Source organism: Peromyscus leucopus, chromosome 5 (assembly GCF_004664715.2).
Source record: "Peromyscus leucopus breed LL Stock chromosome 5, UCI_PerLeu_2.1, whole genome shotgun sequence".
NCBI lineage: Eukaryota > Metazoa > Chordata > Mammalia > Rodentia > Cricetidae > Peromyscus > Peromyscus leucopus.
Genome location: NC_051067.1, coordinates 67462955 through 67484889, shown reverse-complemented (window position 1 = coordinate 67484889; position 21935 = coordinate 67462955). Strand labels below are relative to the sequence as shown.

General features: G+C 43.2%; 1 protein-coding gene across 1 annotated transcript in view; it reads right to left on the bottom strand.

Moving 5' to 3' along the window:
• Mrc1 (mannose receptor C-type 1) overlaps positions 1-20424 on the bottom strand; it is a 90455-nt gene extending 70031 nt beyond the window's left edge. The window contains exons 1-3 of the mRNA XM_028870508.2: positions 20227-20424; positions 8325-8726; positions 3493-3666 (exon numbers count right to left, since the gene is read on the bottom strand). Coding sequence (XP_028726341.1) covers positions 3493-3666; positions 8325-8726; positions 20227-20287 — 637 coding nt within the window. The 5' untranslated portion in view covers positions 20288-20424. The remainder of the gene's footprint in view (positions 1-3492; positions 3667-8324; positions 8727-20226) is intronic.
• Between the last annotated feature and the right edge of the window lie 1511 nt (positions 20425-21935).

Here is a 21935-nt window from a genome sequence, read left to right as displayed (position 1 = left end):
AGCTTATATTGGCCCTTTACTATTATATGACTGTAAATATCTTTTATAAACTTAATGAAAGCCCAATAGTATCCATACATAAGTATTATTTATAGCCTTTTACATATAAGATGTTTGGAAGCTAGCAAATAAAATGTTTTTCTATGTTTTATGCTATGAGAATGTTCCTTTCTTGTTTTTTAATAACACAAAATTCTGCTTACAACCCTGGGAAAGACAGCACAACCTTTGCATTTATTTATAAGGAAAAGGAAAGTGATTCTATAATTTTTAAAATTTCCTAGAAAGTATTCAGCTTGCTAAATTGTCTATACCATCTCATGTCTGGCATTGTAATTCCTAACTCTAGATCTAATTGTGTTTCATGTGTTATGAAGAAGTGGCAATCAGAATGCTCCCAGTCACACATGCATAACACACCCTGTGATCTGACACTTGTTGTAACATGACATGTCAAAAAGGAAAGAAAAAATATATTAGAACTTGATTCAGGCAATAGCATAGAAATGTCCAAAGTTCATTGTTGTTGATGACGATGTTGTAGATGGAACCCAGGCCTCTGCTGTAGGTAAGTGGGCACTGGACTACTGAGCTACACCACAGCACTAAAATAACTAGAAAATCACTGTATGCTTACAGAAAAATAAATTTCAATTACTAGTGTAAAACTTAGAATGATCTGATATCTGAAAAACTTAATGTTTGTGTAAATGTGGCTTTCCAGTGAGATTTATTTGGATTTTATTTGAAGACAAACATTTTTAAAAATACTTTATGATTATGGGTTTGCTTAGAATTGAGACAGAAGATGTTACTGTTGATTTAAGGGAGCTATTTCCTTATTTGGGAACAGTCAAGAGGATGTAACAACCCTAACACAAAATAAAGTAACTCTTCTCTTTATTTAAAGAAAGTTTGTCTTACATTTTAAATCAAAGGGTTAAAACCTGTCTCTCGATAAACACACACATCTGCTGACTGTGCAGCTCCCAGAGCTCAGCTTCCCACAGTAAACCAGGGAAGCCGGTGCTGTAAGCCAAGGCTGCAAGCTACGGACAATCGGGAGAACGGGGTCTCTTCCTTTTCCTGTTCTCATGATACGTGAAATGAGTGTCTAAATAGAAGGAAAACATGACAATAAACAACCCAAAGGACAATGGAAGCATGTGTCTAATGTCACTAGGTCAGTAACCAACACCTCTTTGTGCTTTATCAACGCTACTGGGCTTAAGGTGATTATAAAATAATAAAATTATAAGATAAAATTCTACTTTGAATGAACCACAAAACAAAATTAAAATTTTATGCAGATGGAAATAAAACAACTTTTCTACAGTCACTTGCCTTTTATATATGTTTTATATTAAAAAAAAATATGTCATTTGGCTTTGAACATACAGAATTAACAAGGCTAAATGTTGTACTGGATACATATGGAAATTCCATTCCTATACATATCCAAGGACATCAAAGTCTTTATTATTGGTTTTCCATTTGTTCGCCACACTTTATCCACCACACATTCAACAAGTCCTCTATCAATACCACTTAAATGGAGGATACTAGTTGGAACCAAGATGCACATATCCCTAAGAAAAATGGTGACAGATTTAGAAAATATCACTCCTACTAGGTGAAGACAACTCTTCACTAGTTGAAAAATAGGAATGACTCTTTATAAAAACTTCACTTTTTCAGACAAAAAGAGTTCTCATTCAAAACATTAGACAGCTATAAACCTTAAATTGAAATCAAATTTCTAAATGTTGATATGAGAGGCAAATGTATCTACCTCCATTAAGGCTAGAGAATTGTACCATTGTGGACTTGAAGCCTGTGAGCTTCAAGTGTTGTTATAAATGCATCTACCTCAGACAAGGCCAGAGCATGGTATCATTAAGGACTCAAAACCTATGACCTTCATAGGCACTCACGAGATGCTAAGGAGGCAATTACAATGCCATACAGAGTATGAACTCAAGTTTTTTTCATAAGATGATTGGGAATTATAAAGCCAAAAGGTCATGTAGGAAAAATTCTCAGACGTCTGGATCTAGTTTGACATTAAGAAATTTTGCCAAGTTTTACTGACTTAGATAGAATATTGGCATAGTAAGAATTCTGATGTGTGAATTTGTGGTCACAAAAATCTTAGGGGGAAACAATGGTGTTGCAGCGCAGATAATTCCATAGCAGTTCTGGACCACACTGGAGTCTCCTCTCTTGCTCAGTTTCCTTTATGGGGCAGCAGAAAACCAGTCCTGGGTGATATGAGGAGACATGCTGCAATAATCCAGCAATGGGTGTGAGAGAGGTTGCCCTCAAGTAACTTAGTTAGAAAAGGGCACCTGACTGCAGGAAGACTGTTCAGAGAAACAGAAATAAAAGAAAGACTTCAACCTCTTCCTCCTTCCTCAGCCCTAGCTCTGGCCCCCCCACTCCAGCTGTCCCCCACCCCCAACCTCACCTAAGACCTGTCACACACTTTCTTACTGATTCTTAAACATGAACACAACCACAAGAATTCAAGCTCTGGTACTTGATATGGTCTTGCTAGTTCTAGTAACACCTGAACTTCCATTTTCAAAGGGCTTCGAAGCATAAATCACTCACTTCCCTTGATATCCAGTTCAATCAAATTCCACCCTTCTGATGTTGAGTTTCACAGGCCTCCACCAGTATCCTTTTCACAGCAAGGAGCTCCAGCACACACTGACACAAAACATGACAGCCCTCATAGTCTCTCTCCCACCAAACAAACTTGCCATGACATTTAAATTCTGGTTTCTACATATGTTTTATAAAGCTGAAGCATTTGGGGTTTGGGAGAAGAAGATGCCTACCTCCAGCATTAAGTATATATAATACTGTACACAATATAATTTGCCCTAAAGTCTCAACAAATAACTGATAGGACCAGGGTGTATAGCTCAGTGGTAGAGTGCTTACTTAGAATGTGCAAGGTTAGGTTCAACTCTTAGCAGAAAGACAGATGGGGAAGGAGAGAGAGAGAGAGAGAGAGAGAGAGAGAGAGAGAGAGAGAGAATGAGAGAGAGAGAAGGAAGGAAGGAAAGGAAGGAAGGAAGGAAAGGAAGGAAGGAAGGAAGGAAGGAAGGAAGGAAGGAAGGAAGGAAGGAAGGAAGGAAGGAAGGAAGGAAGGAAGGAAGGAAAAGGAAGAAAGGAAGAAAGAAAGGGGAAAATTAAGAAACAAAGAAAAGCACAAGATAAAAATCAGGGGTTATTCCATACAAGGAATGTTGGGACAATGAGAGTGCTGTCTACTCTTCCTCCCCAAATCTAAACACAAACAATGGTCTTCAGCCACAATGATTCATAGCTCCAGAAGGGGTGCTATGGCATCTGTAAAGGGTTAGAGAGGGATACCCTGGAATAGTAAGCATGAAAACACTGGGGGACCATGTTCTATGCAAAGCCGAGGTACTACCACCTTGTTGTCATGGTGAATGTGCCAAGCAAATCTTGATCACTTACATTGCAATGGACAAAATCCAAACAGCTTGTCAGCGTCGTAGTCAGTGGTGGTTCCACACCAGAGCCATCCATCTGAGCGCCCAGCGCTGGTGCAGTCTGCGTACCACTTGTTTTCAAACTTGAAAGGAAATGCACAGATGGCCCCATTTGCATTGCCCAGTAAGGAGTACATGGCTGTAGGGACATAAAGGGTTTGAAAGTGAGTGACACATGTCTGCATGCCGACTTCACAGTGCACCCTGAAGGAGTCGGTCTCGCTCCTCTACCCTGTGGACCCGCGTCCCCTCTGCCTCCACGCAGTGTTTTGCTTGGCACTGCTTGCAGCAGGCACTTAGGAACAACTCTAGCTCCACCCCTTTCCAACCACCTTTTGGAATGGACTATGTCCCTTCTGCTGGAGAAGCAAGGGCGATAAGCCCTTGGGACACCAGCTTTAACTTCTGCCTCTCCTCCAAGGCAGGCGGATGCTATCCTTCCTCTTGGGTAGAATTATAGTCTCAGTAATTCTTTAGGTTGAAAACAACCTTAAAGCTATGAAGCTTGCCACAAGTGAGGATCAGAGTTTGGATCCTCGGGACCCATGTAAGTGTGAAAATGGAACCAGATCTCCCCCGAGCAAACTAGCTAACTAAACTCACCGAATCAGTGAGCTCCAGGTTCAAGTGAGAGATTCTGACTCAGTGTATAAGGTACAGAGTGATGGAAGAAAAAATTCAACATCAACCTCTGACTCATGTGCACACACATCCACAACCACATGTTTATCCACACACATATGAACATGAATACCACACACACACACACACACACACACACACACACACACACACACACACAAAGCAATGAAGTCAAACCACAGGTGATGTTCAGATCCCCTCCCACTACTTCTGAGCAAGTCAGCCTCTAAGTAATCTCTCAGCAGCGACTGTGTGTGTGTGTGTGTGTGTGTGTGTGTGTGTGTGTGTGTGTGTGTGTAGCGGGGAAGGTCGGGGGAGGTTGGGTAGGATCAGCAGAGTTCTCTAATCCATGTCCTAAAAAGAAGCCACTCAAAACCCTTCGACAGTATTTACTGTCGATACCTTTCTTCTTTAATTATGAAATTTATTTATTTTGAGACAGAGACTTACTGTTTAGCCTACAGCGGCCTCAGACTTAATCCTCTTGTCTCAGTTTCCTGCACGCTGAGATCACAGGCAGGTGCCACCATCATTCCCAACCACTTCTTTGCTGTTTGTTTTTTTCCTTTTACCCATTACACTTATTTCATCTGGATTTGTTTTCAATTAATCAAAAATTACTTTATAGTTAGTTATCAATAACTTCAAAATGCTATTCTAGCCAGGCAGTGGTGGTGCACGCCTTTAATCCTGGCACTTGGGGGGGCAGAGGCAGGTGGATCTCTGTGAGTTCGAGGCCAGGCTGGTCTACAAAGTGAGTTCCAGGAAAGGCACAAAGCTACGCAGAGAAACCCTGTCTCGAAAAAGAAAAAAAAAAAATGCTACTCTAGCTTTAGTTCTGCTAAGATATAGGTCGAATCTTTTTGTCTTGTTCTGTTTTTTTGTAAGGTAAAGAGCATTGTGTCAGTGTACACATGAGGAAGTGAGAGGAAACTGGTGGGGTAGGTTCTCTGCTTCCACCGTGTGGATTTCAGGAACTGAACTAGGTCAGTGGGCTTGGCAGCAAGTGTCTTGACCACTGAGCCGTCTCTCCAGCCCCAGGGCCAATCTTCACATCATACATTCGTATAAGGAACATGCAAGATTCAGTAAGAACTGGGACAATTCTCCATGCCAAGGATGCCTGCCCCTTCCCATAAAGAAAGTCCATGGGAACCACAGCACCAGTGCACCCTTCAGTGAGTCAGAGAACACATTCTCCTACTGGATTTACAGATGCCAATCAGAAGGGGCTCTTCCAAAATAAGATGTTCATTCAAAAATAGCCACAGAAGAGGTCCAAAGAACCAAACTCCACCCTGCCCACCTCATTTAAAAAAAAAAAAAAAAAAAAGCACAAAACTGCCATCAAATTAGTATTCCTTTTAGAGCTCAGACTTCCAGATAACCCTTTAAATCATCCAAGTCTACAATTCTGGCACTATTTTTCTAAAAACAATCTCTACAATCAACCAGTTTTCCAAAGAGGTGTCTTCAGTTCTAGCCTATATAGCACTAAATGAATTTAAAGGTTACTCTGGGGCCGGAAAGATGGTTCAACAGTTAAGAGCTGGTAGTGTTCCTGCAGAGGATTCAAGAACTCATGTTAGGTAGCTCACAACTGTCTGTAACTCCAAGTACATGGGATCAGGGGATCGGACATGTCTTCATGACAGATACTGACTGCACTCATACTCACACAGGGATTCTCTCTGTCTCTGTCTCTCTGTCTCTCTCTGTCTCTCTCTATCTCTCTGTCTCTCTCTCTCTCTCTCTCTCACACACACACACACACACACACACTTTAATTGTTTCTAAATTAAAGTCATTTTGAGGGCCTATTCACCAAGATAATTTTACACATTGAAAGATCATCAAAGTGTTAGCAAAAGGTAACCGGTGGGCCATCTTCAAAACTATCACCCAATTCTTCATAAAAATAATTCAGACTCTTGTGTCATCCTCGTGTACTAATTCAGAATCTGAGTGGGGGACAGAGCTTGCAACCTGCACATTTTTACAAGTTTACCGGATGTTTCTTAAATGCATTAAAGTGTGACGGTCACTGCCCTAAGTACTATGCACGCTTGCCTCAAAGCAAATGGCAGAACAGAAAGATGGGGACTTACTACTGTGCTTTTACATAAAATACGGCAGGCCTGGTGGTACAGACCTGTAATTCCAGCTACTCAGGAGACTAAGGCAAGAGGACTTCAAGTTTAATGTTACCTGGGCAGCAAAGGAAGTTTTGGCCTGGGCAACCTAGTGAGACCCTACCTCAAAATAAAAAGCAAAACCTAAAACGACTGAGGACAGAGCTCAGCAGGAGAGCACATGACCAGAATGTGTGCAGCCTTACATTTAACCCCAGAACTGTAAAAAGAGAAGTAAATAATAAGTTCAAAGAGATGACCTCTAACACTATTATCCTCAAATTGAATCCCTCAACTTGACAATTGTCCCCTTCTTAGAATTGGACACAATCGAGTTTGAGTAAGCCTGTCCTGCCCTCTGAGTTTTCTATTGTGTTTCCCCTGGTAGGTGCCGTTACTTGGGTTGCCTCTCTCGGAATTTCTAAGTTTATATCATGTTCAATAAATCCCTAGAAATAACTCTTTTCTGAACTCAACCCTGTGCAACTTCAATTTCTTCTCTGATCTTCTCTTTAGATGGACAGAAAACAGAAAGCAGACAAATAACCCCTTTACAAGGAACTGGCTTCCTGTGCTGTATCACTGTGATAAGCGAGGTTCAACCCATCTCGGCAGCCCCAGCAACAAAGTCATTTTGGAATAAGTTTCCCCTGTCCCCAAAGGCTTGTTCTTCCTCTGACCTTGACGTTGTTCTAGATAACGTCGCACAATAGCCAAGTATCCAAATGTGACATGGGGTTGCAGCATCATCTGACTCAAGAGAGCAGCCTTTGTAAAAAGTTTGAGCCTCTTTCGAACTGTCTTGTTTTACTGTCTGATTCTGAGTGAATGAAATTTGACCAAGACAGGGGGAGTGTGGTGATACTGTGTCCCCCAATATATTGTGCCCCGTAATAAACTTATCTGGGGTCAGAGAACAGAACAGCCACTAGACAGACATAGAGGCCAGAAAATGGTGGCACACACACCTTTAATCCTATCACTTGGGAAGGATCTCTGTGAGTTCAATGCCACACTGGAAACCACCAGGAATGGTAACACACGCCTTTAATCTCAGGAAATGACGGCAGAAAGCAGAAAGGTATATAAGGCATGAGGACCAGGAACTAAGTTTGTTAAGCTTTTAGGCTTTTAGCAGCAGTTCAGCTGAGATCCATCTGGATGAGGACACAGAGGCTTCCAGTTTGAGGAAACGAGATCAGCTGAGGAATTGATAGGGTGAGGTTAGCTGTGGCTTGGTCTGTTTCTCTGATCTTTCAGCATTCACCCCAATATCTGGCACCCATGTTTTTTATTAATAAGACCCTTTAAGATTTGTGTTACAGGGGAAACTAAAGACTCTGACTTTATTTCTCCTTTGGTAGCTCAAAGAATCCACTTCAAATAAAGCAATTATCTTCCCTGATCATGCTGCCTCTTTCTGTGGCAGGTGACTAAATATGTCTGCTAATTAATTCATGAGCCAGTTCTTCAGTCTGAATAATCCAGAATAATTATTGTCTCTGAATACCCCAGTGTGACAGAATAAATTAGAAACACTCGGAGTTTCATTCCAGGAAATCTGAAGTAAAGAATGTTCTTGGGATCATTTCTCCAGAGAGATCTTAACCTTACCCTGGAGGTAAGGAAAAGTGTGGTTAGAGCTAAGGAGACAATCCCTTGTGTCGAATAGGAGGCTTCTGGTCAAAGGTCACAATGAAACACTCCCGAAAGCTATAACTCATTGCTTAAAAATAAGTAATATGAAGGCATTCAAGGTAATTTTTACTATGAATTCCCAATAACTAATGGTTACCGGGAACAGTTTCTCACACTTATTCACTATCATGTCTGTTTAGAACACAGAATAATTCAAAAGCTCCAAGTAAAGACTTACTATTTTTTGAACAGACCAAACTGGGGCATGTTTATCTCCTTCAGTGTCAAACAAAGAGACAATGATAAAAGATAAAATGATAAAATAAATAATAAAATGACAAAAGATAAAAGCTGATAAAAGATGAGCTTCTCTCTAAGCCCTTACCTTCATATCCCCTTGAGCACAGGTCATCTGTGGTTCCGTAGACCTTCCATCTGCTCCACAAACCAGAACCTTTATAAAGCTTGATATTCTTTTCTTGCCTGTTGCCGTAATTAAAATACAACTCTGTGCCCTTGATTCCAAAGAGTGTGTCGTTTTTGCACTCCCACTTCTGAAATTCGCTTTTCGAGTCGCAGGCATACAGAGTGACCGAGGCCCAGTCTGTTTTCGATGACACACCCAAGCATAATTTGAAAGAGACACTCATAACCTGTGATTCCGACACCCAGCGGAATTTCTGGGATTCAGCTTCTGGGTTGCAAGTTGATGTCTGAACAGAGCTGGCACTTAGAGCATCCACACAGCGCTTGTGATCTTCATTGTATATTAAGAATTGCCTCGTGTCTGTTCAGAAAAAAAAATGAAAGAAAACATGCTTAAGGATGTTCACATAATGAGGGCAGTATTTTAGGACAAAAGTTCCCACACTTCCATTTCCCTGAAGAGTTATAATTCCAAGGAAACTGGTCGAGGTAACTGTATCTTGGGATGCTTATTTCCCTCCTGGAAGCTGGATGGAGAGACTGGAGGAGGGAATTAGTAGTTGAAGTAAATGAGTCCGGATAGCTTTGGCTCATCTTATGTGGCTGATCAAATGGGACTTCATATGATGGAAAAAAAAATCAAGAAAAACAATTGGTAAGCACAAATTTTTCCCTCTCTATGTCAAGGTATTTCTTTTCTGTTGACTTTTAAAGAATATACAGGGAAAATAAAAGATGGATTTTTTTGACAAAAATGTACACTAACTACTTCTTGTGACATTTTCCTAAATTTCTTCTGTCTACTTTGTACAGTCTTTTCCAAATGAGCTGGTAGGGTTGTAGGTTTCTGAGAATCTGAAAAAAATGATCTCAGTTATTCTGAAGCAAACCATCCTGGGGTGGAAGGAGGAAGGTGGAAGGGGAAGGGAAAGAGAGCAGAAACACCACAATCAAGAGAGTCCCTCCCCATTTCCAGAGTGTTTTCAGAAGAGTACTTCTGTTTCCTCTTCTCAACTCCCCAGCGCAGTTGGCACTACCTACACCGTGAGGTCAAGTCTAGGACCTTTGCCTTAAAGCCTGTAATGAATCATGGCCTCAAAGGCCATTGTCTCCTGACACACTTGTTCCTCTCTCTGTCATGCCCACACTGGACGTGACCCCCTGCCTCTCCTCACCCATATGCCTAACTCTTGCCACTCTCTTCTGGGGTGCTTTATGTCATAAATACGTTATATGTGCCATATGTTATAAATACGTTAAGCTCCACACCGCATAGATCCAGAACATATGTTACCACTTGCTTCTCTGGAGTTGACAACTGTCCCCAATATATGCCACACCCGACTAGGTCACCTGAGGAGACCTAGTTTCCACACTTGTGTTGACCTCCTTCCCATACCTGACCTCACTTTGTGGCTGCCCTGAGTCAGTGTGACAAGATGAGTTACTTTCTTCTTCAACAAAAATTAACGTTTTACAAGTAGGGTGCTTTGCTCACGATAAAAACACAGGAGAAAATGAAATAAGACTTTTTAAAACCCACTATGAGCATTTATCATCCACGAACACTAGTTAACCTCCTCTAATTTGAGCACTCTGAGACTCTTCCATTTAACTTAGTTCTTCCCCCTGTGTTTTCCTAGCTAGTCTTGCCCTCCACTTTTGAGAGCATGGCTGGGTGTAATCTCAGCATTAATCACACATCTATCTTTCACTTCAGATTTCAGCCATTTTGATTGGACTAACGGCTGGCCTTATTAAAAACCCTTATTAGAAGAAAAGGCAAACCAGGAGGAGACAGCCATTCATTGATGATAAAGGACAGGAAAGTCTGTACATGGAGCACAGCCTCCTTTCAGAGGCCTTTACTTTTATGTGCCTAATTTTCATCTGTAGTTTATCTTAATTTCACTCTAGTCACAGTAGTGTTAGTTAGGTTTCTATGATGTCGTAAAACACCGTAACCAAAAGCAACTTGGTGAGGAAAGGGTTGATCTCAGCCTTCAATTCTTAGGCCACACTCCATCATCCAGGGAAGTCAAGTCAGGAACCAGAGCAGAAAAATGAAAGGACACTGTCCTGATTTGCTCCCTTTGGCTTGCTCAGCAGGCTTTATACAACCCACGGCCCCATGTCCAGGGTCAGTACAACCCCAGTGAGCTGGGCCCTCTCATTGCAATCATTAATCAAGAAAATTCCCTTCTAACTTGCCTACAGGCAATCTGATGGAGGCAGTTCCTCAATTGAAGTTCCTCTTTCCAAATAATTCTAGCCTGTGCCAAGTTTGGAGAAGAAGAAGAAGAAAAAAAAAAAAAAAAAACAGCCAGGGAATGAACCAACATCCAGTCTTTTCTTTCTCAAGACATCATCATGCACCCAGATTCACAAACCAAATCCACTAGTCACCCTGGATTCCCAGCTCTCTCTCTCTCTCTCTCTCTCTCTCTCTCTCTCTCTCTCTCTCTCTCTCTCTCTCCCTCACTCTCTCTCTCTCTCTCCACCCTCCTTCCTTCCCTCTCTCCCTCATCCACCCCTGCAGATTCTGTGTGCAATCTGCAGGGGTGGACGAGGAAAAGCTGCAAGCATACATTTCCTCCTCCATTCTCTCCAGTGTCATTGTAACCAGTCTGTGTCATGCCATCATGGTCTTGCTCCACTCTCAACTCTTTTTTTTTTTTTTTTAATTTTTTTTTCTTTTCAACCTCAGATTTTTTTAAATTTAATTTCCTTTTTATTTTTTAATTTAATTTTACATATCAGCCATGGATTCCCTTGTCCTCCCCCCTCCACCTTCCCCCCAGCCCACCCCCCATTCCCATTCCCTCCAGGGCAAAGACTCCCCTGAGGATTGAGTTCAACTTGTTAGATTCAGTCCAGGCAGGTCCAGTCCCCTCCTCCCAGGCTGAGCCAAGTGTCCCTGTATAAGCCCCAGGTTCCAAACAGCCAGCTCATGCACTGAGGACAGGTCCTGGTCCCACTGCCTGGATGCCTCCCAAACAGTTCAAGCTAATCAACTGTCTTACTTATCCAGGGGGCCTGAACCAGTTGGGGGCTCCTCAGCTATTGGTTCATAGTTCATGTGCTTCCATTCATTTGGCTATTTGTCCCTGTGCTTTTTCCAACGTTGGTCTCAACAATTCTCGCTCATACAAACCCTCCTCTTTCTCGCCAATTGGACTCCTGGAGCTCCACCTGGGGCCTGACCGTGGATCTCTACATCTAGTTCCTTCAGTCGTTAGATGAGATTTCTAGCACGACAATTAGGGTGTTTGGCCATCCTATCACCAGAGTAGGTCAAGCTATACCACCCTTGGGCATATACCCAAGTAATTTCAATCATACCACAAGGGTACTTGCTCAGGTTTGTTCATATCAGCATTGTTTGTAATAGCCAGAACCTGGAAACAACCTAGATGCCCTTCAACTGAAGAATGGATAAATAAAATATGGTACATATACACAATGGAATACTACTCAGCAGAGAAAAATAATGACATCATGAGGTTTGCAGGCAAATGGATGGATCTAGAAAAAAATCATCCTGAGTGAGGTAACCCAGACTCAGAAAGACAAACATGGTATGTACTCACTCATAGGAGGATACTAGAGGGGAAACAAAGATGACTAGACTGATACTCACAACTCCAGAGAGGCTACCTAGAAAACAGGACCCTAAGAAAGACACAGGGATCGCCCAATGACAAAGAAATGGATGAGATCTACATGAACAACTTGGACGTGAGTGGGGATAATGAAGGGCAAGGTTCGAGGGAAAGAGAGCTTAGGGGAGCGGGAGATCCCAGTTGGATCAAGAACAGAGAGGGAGAACAAGAAATAAGAGACCATGATAAATGAAGACCACATGAGAATAGGAAGAAGCAAAGTGCTAGAGAGGTCCACAGAAATCCACAAAGATACCTCCACAATAGACTACTGGCAATGGGTGAGAGACAGCCCAAACTGACCCACTCTCAACTCTTCTTGAAATAGAATTGTGAAGACATATAACTCCTGATGACCCAGTTTCCTTTGAGGAGATGGTCCTGACATGACTCTGTACTGCAAAGCCTTCCCCACATAATGGTTGTTGCATCCACTGAACCACATGGAAGAGTGGGATTATGTGTATTCTTGCCATCTCTTCACTGGATTGCCCTGCATGCATTGATCTGGTTGAATACTCACTGGTTATCACAGTAGTTTTGTTTCTTTTCTATCGTAAGGGGTTGGGAAGAAAATTTGTTTCTAATTAAAAAGTCGGTTTTCTAACTGCAGAATCCCTTCACGACTGGAACCACTGAACCCAGGAGAAAGCATCTGTCTTTCCTGGACAGGGAGCCATCCAACCATGACATCTCACTCTCACTCCTCATCATTCAGCCCCGTGGCCCCTCACCCTTTGCTCTCACCCTCACTTACCACCTTTAGCTCTGGGACTTTCTGTTACTCAACACTCCTGGCTGGTTGCTAGTTTAGCTACTTTATGGTCCCAGCTTAAGGGTCAGTCCCTCCATGAGCTGGCCACCCTCACTCATTTTACTCCTCCCTTTTCTATATGATACCCACAAACATCTTAAAGCATATGCTCTCCTTTTATTTGTGAGCTTTGTGCAGGTTGGGGATTTTTGAGACAGCCTAGCCTTGAATTCTTTATAGCACAGAGGCAGGTCTCGAACTCCTGAACCTCTCACCTCTGTCTTCCAAGTACTGAGATAACAGGCGTGTGCCACCCAATCTTGTTTACTTATTCTCATTGTGTCTGGTTTTGCTGTAACATAAATTCCATGAGAAGGACCTGACCTCTCTGGTTCAATGCTATCATCTTTCTTCAGAAAGCATAAATAATTTTTCAATAAATCTTAGTTGAATGAATGACTCCTGTAACTGGAGTGCTTTTACTCAGACAAGTTATTTATTCAACAGTGGGTTCATGATTACGGGGCTATTTTAAATGAGTATTCTTCCCTGCAAACTTATCTTCCCCCAGACACATCTATAAGTGTTTGGATTCCTGAGAAGAGTGCTGGCGGAGCTGCTACTACAATACACACTTCTCTGTGCCTGTTTCCTGTGCTTCTCCTTTGCCGTTGGAGCAGAGCAAGTGTGATGTCGCTGCTATTGGACAATGCCAGGAAATGCAACATTATCACGCCGTGCTGGCAGAGACACAGGCTTCATTCTCCCAATCATCCACACACAGTTTCTCTTTCACCATTGTCTCTGTCAAATGCCTCTGGTTTAGAAAGTCGTACATCTTCCTCCTAGAAGACGTTTAAGACCTTGACCAAAAGTCAGCTTGGGGCACCATTGACATTTCTAAGCATACCAGCGGAACGCATTTGTAAACATTCTTATTCTTGTCCATACAAGCTGTGCTTTTGTAACAGAAATGCCACAAAGCTGACCACAGAGGGACAGATGGACAGCTGCGGTCATTTCTCTGCAATCTCACTATGGACCAGGATATCCTAAGATTTTCTTTAATACTTATAGACTAGAAACATAAATATTACAAGGTTCTCCATTCATCTTTATCTTTCTCATCTCATACCTGCTTTACAATGAGTACTTGGCAAACATCTCCTGTGCTGAGTGTTGTACTGGTGACAATATGAAGAATTCAAAAACATTCATTTCTTCCCCACACCAAGGACACAAGCTGCTGTGGTTATTTCAAGGGCCAAAGATGAATAAATGTAAAAATATATTTTGGAAAGCAGGTGATAAGTTTCAATAACAATATCTCAGATAAAATAACAACAATAATAATAATAACTTAAGAGGGGCCAAAGAGATGAGTGAAGTGGGTAAAGTTGTCTGCATCCAAGCCTGACTACCTGAGTCCGATCCCTGGGACCCTTGTGACATAAGAAAAAAATTGATTCCCACAAGTTATCCTCTGACCTCAACCTAAATTCCAGGGCAAGCACGTGGATAGCAGAAGACTAAGAATCCAATAAGGTGTGAGTTTTCTTCTAGGCATGTTTTAAAATTATTCTATAACATGAAACAAAGTAATTAATGTCAAAATCTACCAGCAAAGAAATGCAGTCCTACTTGGCTTAGTCTGGGAGGAAGGGACTGGACCTCCCTGGAATGAGTCTACCAAGTTGATCACAGTCCTCGGGGGAGGACTTGTCCTGGAGGAGGTGGGAATGGAGGGTGGGCTGGGGGTAAGGGGAGGGCGTGGGAGCGGGGAGAATAGGGGAACCCATGGCTGATATGTAGAACTGAATGATACTGTAAAATAAAAAATATATATCACAAAAAAAAAGAAATGCAGTCCTAAAAGGGGAGTATTCGGGGATAGAAATATAATGCACTATACTCCCCTAATACACTTTTAGATTTTCTATACTGTCGAGTAAAATACTGACACTAAAACACATAGGAAAATAACTTCTGGAAGACAGAGGAGCTGAATTAGAAAGGATAGAAAAGGACTCTGTAACAGGTATTATCTGAACCATCCTTTCTTTATCAACTTCCACAGTGTTCTACACAGTGGCACAAGTCCCCAAATGTCAGGAGGATCTCTCTGCCTGGGGACATTTTATGTCTGCACACAGGGCAGATTTGGTGGCTCAGAGAATTCACATCCCCTGTAAGGAGTATATCCTCTGACTTGTGGGAAGGCATAGACACCCCATTGCTGTGGATTCTAGAGGACAGTGGGGATCCTGTTACAGTGCCACCCAGGTCTCTACTGCAAATCTGAGTTCCTCACAGTGGTTACAGCCATAATTACATTTTTCCTTCCCATCTCACTTCCCTATTTGTGCAGGCAGTGTTTCCTGAGATGGCTTCTCAATAAAACTACAGCTATCCAACGTCATCTTCTGCAAGAATCCAGACGGAAGACAAACAATGTGTCTGTTAACCCCAGTAAATAAAGTTTAAACCTACAATACCAACCACCTCCCCAACCCTAGAACCAAGCGGGAAATGCTCGCCACGCACCTCAAATACACAAAAGGCTATGCTGGAAGAGGGGAGGGGGCAATGACTGAGGCTGAACAATGTTGGACGAAAGGGTGAAGGAAAAGGAGTTATCTTATTCTTCACTTTGATCCTTTTCATTCACTAGCAAGTCATAGAGATTACTAATTTATGTCACTCCCCATGGTCACTTGGAGAGGCATAAATTAACAAAATCGATTCTGAGCTCAAAGGGAAAAAAAGGCATGAAATTTTCCAATACCCTTCTTGTTTCCCTAAAAGTGTAAGTTCTACACCTTCCCTGTTACTTAGTCCCATCTTGCAGGAAGGAGGCCTTCTCCACTGCCCGATGATCCCTTGTTCCATCTGTATCCTGAAGCCATCCCTTCAGACTCCTAACCCATCAACTTCCCAACAGCAGCCTCTTCCCAAGCTTAGGAACAACAAATGCCAGCAGGTATGAAATTGGCTCTGCATACTGTTTTGTTTTGTTTTTTGTACATATAGTCATACCGACAGACTCATCTTGGGTATCCACCACTCAGTACATAATCAGAGCTTCAGCACTTGCTAGCAGAAAATGAGAGTCAGCTGCTCACCGGCTTTGTGAGTTTGCTAAGTTTCTTAGTTTTCTGTGCTTCCAGACTATCAAATCAACAGTGAACCATAGAGTACCTACTGTGTCTGCAAGAATTAAATGAGACTGTCTAAAGTGCCTAGAACAGTTCCTGATGCAGAAATGACTCTATACATGTTCCTTATTCTCATCAGGAGTGTGGAGAAAACAGGCTTGAGTGGGGTGTAAGGCAGTTCAGCACAGGATGAAACCGGAAACAAACAAACAAACAAAAGAGCTGATGAAGCAGCTAAGCAAAAGGACAGTGGAAGTTTGAAGAAGGTCACGTGGTCTGCAAGGGGTGTGTTGGAGGGTCTGTGACTTCCTGTGTCAAACTCATCATTTCAGCCTCAACATCCTCATCTATAAACTGGGGTTAATATTCTCTGATAGCGTCACTGGGAACCTCTCACTGACAGGCTGCAAGGTAAAGCACCCACAGGGCCTTTCTTCCTACAGAAAACCTAGTAAATATTGATTCCCTTCTCCCCTCTTGAAAAGAAAAAAAGTTGATGTAAATCCGAATATCTAAGACCACCTTTTAATGTACTGTTGTTTTGGATCCCACATGTCTTTCCTGATTAAAACAGGCCAGCTGGTCACTGATGTCACCTCTCTGCCTCAATGCCAGAAAGCCATATTCAGGAGCTGAGTGTCACTGGCTCACTGACTTCTGAAACTCACTTACTCTTCAAAGTCTAGCTGTTTTCCAGGTAGTAAAACATGCTGTCATTTTCCTTTCTGCTCTATGTGAAACTAAGGCCTCCAGCTCTATGCTGTGTTTTAGCTCCATTAGTTGTGTGCATATGTGTGTGTATGTTATGTTTTATAGCTATAACTATACAAACTATATGTTAAACTATATATAATTAAACTATGTATATTATACATATAGTTATATATAACTATATACAAAATGTTATATACGGTGCTATAATAATATTATATTTGTGTCTAATCTATATATAATACCTATAGATTAAAATTTAAAGTTATGGGACTGACCAGATAGCTCAGTGGGTGAAAACACTTTCTACCTGAGGGCCTAAGTTTGATCCCCGGGACCACCAGGGTGATACGAATGAACCAAATCCTGAAAGTTGTCTTCTGGCCTTCACATGAATGTCATGGCAAGACCAGGTCCACACACAGACACAGACAGACATAATAAATAAATTAAAATGTAACAAAAAATATGCTTAACTAATACCAATCTGGCCTAGGTATCTATTCCAAGGATAAGAGAAAATGGGCTCTCAAACAGGAATTTTGAGGAATCTGTGGAAAAGATCACAGGAGCAAACAATTTGAACTCAAGTAAATAAGTAAGCTTAAGCATCCATGTCGTAAGAGATGTATTTAAAGTGAAATCAAAGTTTGCAGGGACGACTGTGAGAATGGATACTGCAATCACAACATGACAATTAGAGTCATTCTTTTCCTGGCCTTAGATGAAGACAGTGAAACAGGACACACATGAGGGCAAATGCCCCTGCATGACGTCAGTGTCAGAGTCACAACAGAGCTGCTTCCCATCTACTTCACGCTCCCCACATGTTCCAGCAGGGATGACCTAACTCGCTCACTTGGCTTCATATGATGGCAAGAAATCAAGGGGGCTGGAAGAGCAAGAGTTGAAAGTGAATGGCATCCTGGGTTGACTTCTACCTGCTAAACAGTGGCCTTCTAGGCATTTGACTGCCCACGCCTATGGCCATCATCAGAATGCATCGTTTCTAAGGTAGCACTTGTGCTAATGAATGACTCATGACCCTAAGGCTTTTCTCTCATACCATGACTTCCTCCCATTTTTATAGCTTGGGCTTCCCATCATGTGACACTCCGCTTTGCTGTTCCTGAGATCTGGGAAGTTGCCCTGTTGCTTTGTGGCACCAGCCAGCTAGAATCTGTTGCTTGCTTCTCTTCCTAGTTCTGCTTCAATGGCCTCAGGGTGGTAGTTGGAAATGAACCATGGTGGGATTATTTACTTGTAGTGGGGGTAGGGGAGAATCAGCAAATGCCACGGATCAGTTAGTGCTTTATGTTTGTTTTCTCTTACAAACAATTTATTCAGTTTGCCAGCACACCATTGTCCATGAGCCAAACCTACCAAATTATATTGCTCTGCTTAGTCCAAATTCAGTTCCCAACAGCTCTCACAGTGTCTCCACTATGATCAGGACTCCCCACACACAAACACTGGCAATAATGCTTGAGAGGCATCAGGCCAGCCAGCAGAGCAAGGAGGACAGGGGGGGCCCTGTATTAACCTCTCTAGACTCCCGAGGCATAGCGAGCCCATCAGTGGCATCCGGACACAGATGGGTAAAGTAGTACTGGGGGTGGGGTGGGTGCTCCCTTGGGGGTGAAGAAAAAGTTCTGTGTCATCAGGTGGCAAGGAGATCATCCCATGGGTCTTGTGAGTTGATGGGAAACTAGAAAAGGGGGTCCTGAGAACTTGGGTGTCCTTTAATTAGCTGCCAACTAAGCGAGTGTTCTGATTTTACCCTTTGGAACTTGGGCTATAGGGACCACAAAAAAATAAAAGAAGCCTAGCAGGCTCCTAGGCCAGGGATGGCTCAGCAGGTCAAGGTGTTGGCTGCCAGGCCTGACAACTTGGATTTGATACCTGGGACCCACATAGTGGAATGTCTTCTGACCTCCACATGAATTCTATGGCACGCTCAATAAGTATAAGTATAATAAAACTCTTTTGAAATAAATAAATAGTAAAAAGAGGCTGGGGGCATGGCTCTACAGCAGAATCCATACCTAGAATCCCCCAGTGAGGGGCTGAAAATCACAGGCTCTGGTGTAACACAAAAATATCTGGATCTGGAAGGGACTCTGGTGGCCCCACTTTTTGTTTCTTTTTTCATTCTCTAGAGAGACCTGCAGGACTTCACACTCCATGTTCCCATATCTATGCCTGCAAAGAGACCTACAGGACACTCTGTCCCGGTATCTGTGCCCAAAAAGACCTACAGGACCTCGTGCTCTGTGTCCCAGTATCTGTGCTCCAAGAGATTTGCAGGACCTCACACTCTGTCCCAGTCTCTGTGCCCACAAAGAGAAAGGCATTAGGGAGGCATTCTGCTGTCTCAAGGAGGGAAACATCCCTCAGAAAACCGAGGAAAATTTTATCAAACAGCTCCCTAGAGAACTTCCTGCATCAGCTGTCACAGCAGGACATGGTCTAAGACCAAGGGTACAAACTGTGTCCAGCAGGCATTAGCTGTCATCTGATGGAAATGAAGGGCGATAAGAAGCCAAAATAGTCTCAAAATAGACCTGGAAGTGAAAACTCTCCCAGGCCCTCTCGTTCTGATGCTTCAGTCCAGAGAAATGCGGACTCAACAATGCCTTTGTAGCAGCTCCAAAGCCCTGGTCATTCCTAAGGACACATCGACCACCATCTTTACCATCAAACATATCCACTTCTGAGACAGTCTGAACAGTTCTGGATACAGATCAGGATGGACTTTCTAGCAATAAAAGTTATGAATGAAGATCCATGCATTCCCCCCCACCACCACCAAGGGCCTTCCTTGTTACCTAGCTAGCCTCTCTATGTCTGTGGACTAGGGCATGGTTATCCTTTACTTTACTGTTAATATCTACTTATGAATGCGTGCATGGTATGTTGTTTGCCTTTCTGGGTCTGGGTTACCTCACTCTGCATGATTTGACAAAGGCCTGTCCTTTTCTGAGCAAATACGGAGGAGGTGGGTTAGGAGAGCAGGAGGTGGGGAGAGAGGGGAGGAGGCTGCAGTTGAGATGTAAAATTAATTAATTAATAAACTTAAAAAAATTATGAATGGCAAGGTTCACAGGAAAAGCCCATTGTGAGAATCCCAGAGTCCCCCCCCCCCAAGGGCAATTCCCCCTCCTCATCCTTTTGTATCAAGGATGAGGGGAAAGAACTTCTTCTTTTCCTGCCAGAGATGCTCAGAGGGCATTGCAGGGCATGGGTGGGCAATGGTATCAACTGAAAACCAGAAGTGGGGCAAACCACAAAACAAGAAGCCATTGCACAAACCAGATAGAAATAAAAAGACCTGAGAGATACCCACAGGACAGAGGTGCTGGGGGGCTTCGGTCTAACACTGGAGGGCAGCAGCATTGCCCCGGCTCCAGCTTCACTCCCACACTGTCTGCCGGGCGGGCGGTTGTGGGGGCGGGGGGGGGGGGGCAGGTAAAACCGCAAGCCTGGTGTGCTCCACTCCTCCTCCAGATGTGCACAGAACTCTAAGCATCAACTCCAAACAAAAAGGTGTGCAAAGCCCCCACCTCAGAACAGACTTACCCAATAGCTGAACAGTGAGCGGGAGGGCCGAGATAAAAGCCAGGAGCAAGGGAAGCCTCATGGCCCTGACCCTTGTCTTCCACTGATGGAAGGGAGGGGAGAGGAAAAAAGAAAGAATACACCCAGGTCTCCCGGTGGCACCTCTGCCTAGTCCCAGCTGAAAAGGAGGACAGGGGAAGTTGTCCCTTTTATAGGACTCCTGAATTTAGGAAAACCCTCCACTTGAGAGATATCCTGTCACATGGGGGCGGTTAGAAAAACAGGAATTCAAAGTTACAACTTTGCTTTGTAAGCTAAGGCACAGGGGGAAGGGGAGAGAGTCACACGTGTAGGAGAGAGAGAGGAGTGAGCGCAGGATGTGGGGAGAAGTGAGGAGCCAGGCCTGGTCTGTGGGAGGGAGAGGCAGCCCAGCTGAGCGTCCGGAGTGCTCCACAAGTGCTGGGTGGTGACCAGTAGGGTGGGGAAATTGCGGAGGCAGCTGTGGAGGCTCCCATAACATGCAGCCTCAATTCTAGTCAGGAAAGGTGGACTCTGCAAAGGAGAGAAACATTTCCTGGAGGTGCAAAACTGACCCCCCCAACCCCCCCCAACCCCCGCCACCCCAATCCTCTGTATTCCAGGCATAGAGCTCTCTCTCTCTCTCTCTCTCTCTCTCTCTCTCTCTCTCTCTCTCTCTCTCTCTCTCTCTCTCTCTCACACACACACACACACACACACACACACACCTTAGAAAGGATCAAAGGTATGGCTCACAAAGAGCTCCTTTTGCTCCTGTTGCTAGAAGGAAAATCAAAGAGACCTTCTAAGACACAATCTCAGTGAGGCCAGGAGAGACAAAAGTTCTAGAAGCCTTTCTCTAGAAAGCTGGAGGAGACAATGGCAAAAGTTTTGCAATCAGCTTGCGGCCGGGCCTCAACCATCACAGTCCTCTGGGGTTTGAAAAGGGAAGACCTCTAATTCGCAAACGAAAACTTGGTTTGAGTCCAAGAGATATGTACTGCTTGAACGAAAGTGGAGTTCTGTTACAGGGTCACTCACTAAGCACCACACCTACCCACCCAAACTTGGATTTTTTTTTTTCCAGGAATACAACAAGAATTAAGAATATTTTGAAATGGATACTAGAGATTAGATAGCCTGGGGAAGACCTGAAACTGGAGCATGGGAAATGTCGGTGTTTCAAAAAGAAGCTTCTAGAAGACTGGAGATTCAAAAATATTAAATAAGTTATCTGTTTTTAAATGAAAAACTGTTAAGCTCCACCAGCTCTGGGGCAAAGTTACACACTTAATTTCCTAATAAAAGCTGTGATTTCTCTCATTAATTTTCTTTTTTAAAAACCTACATTGAGCCGGGCGGTAGTGGCGCACGCCTTTAATCCCAGCACTCGGGAGGCAGAGGCAGGCGGATCTCTGTGAGTTCAAGGCCAGCCTGGGCTACCAAGTGAGCTCCAGGAAAGGCGCAAAGCTACACAGAGAAACCCTGTCTCGAAAAAACCAAAAAAAAAAACCCTACATTGAGAAGGATTCTGGGAGAAGATGTAGAGAGGGGAACCTGCCACTCTTTTTTCATTCTGCCAGGACTTAACTGACAAACTTCTTCCAAAACTGGTGACACACAAATGTTTCATTTTCAAACAGTGCTTAACTGACTTACCAAAAGAAAACTGAAACACATTCTTGCTTTCTAGGTCAGACTGGCCTTGAACT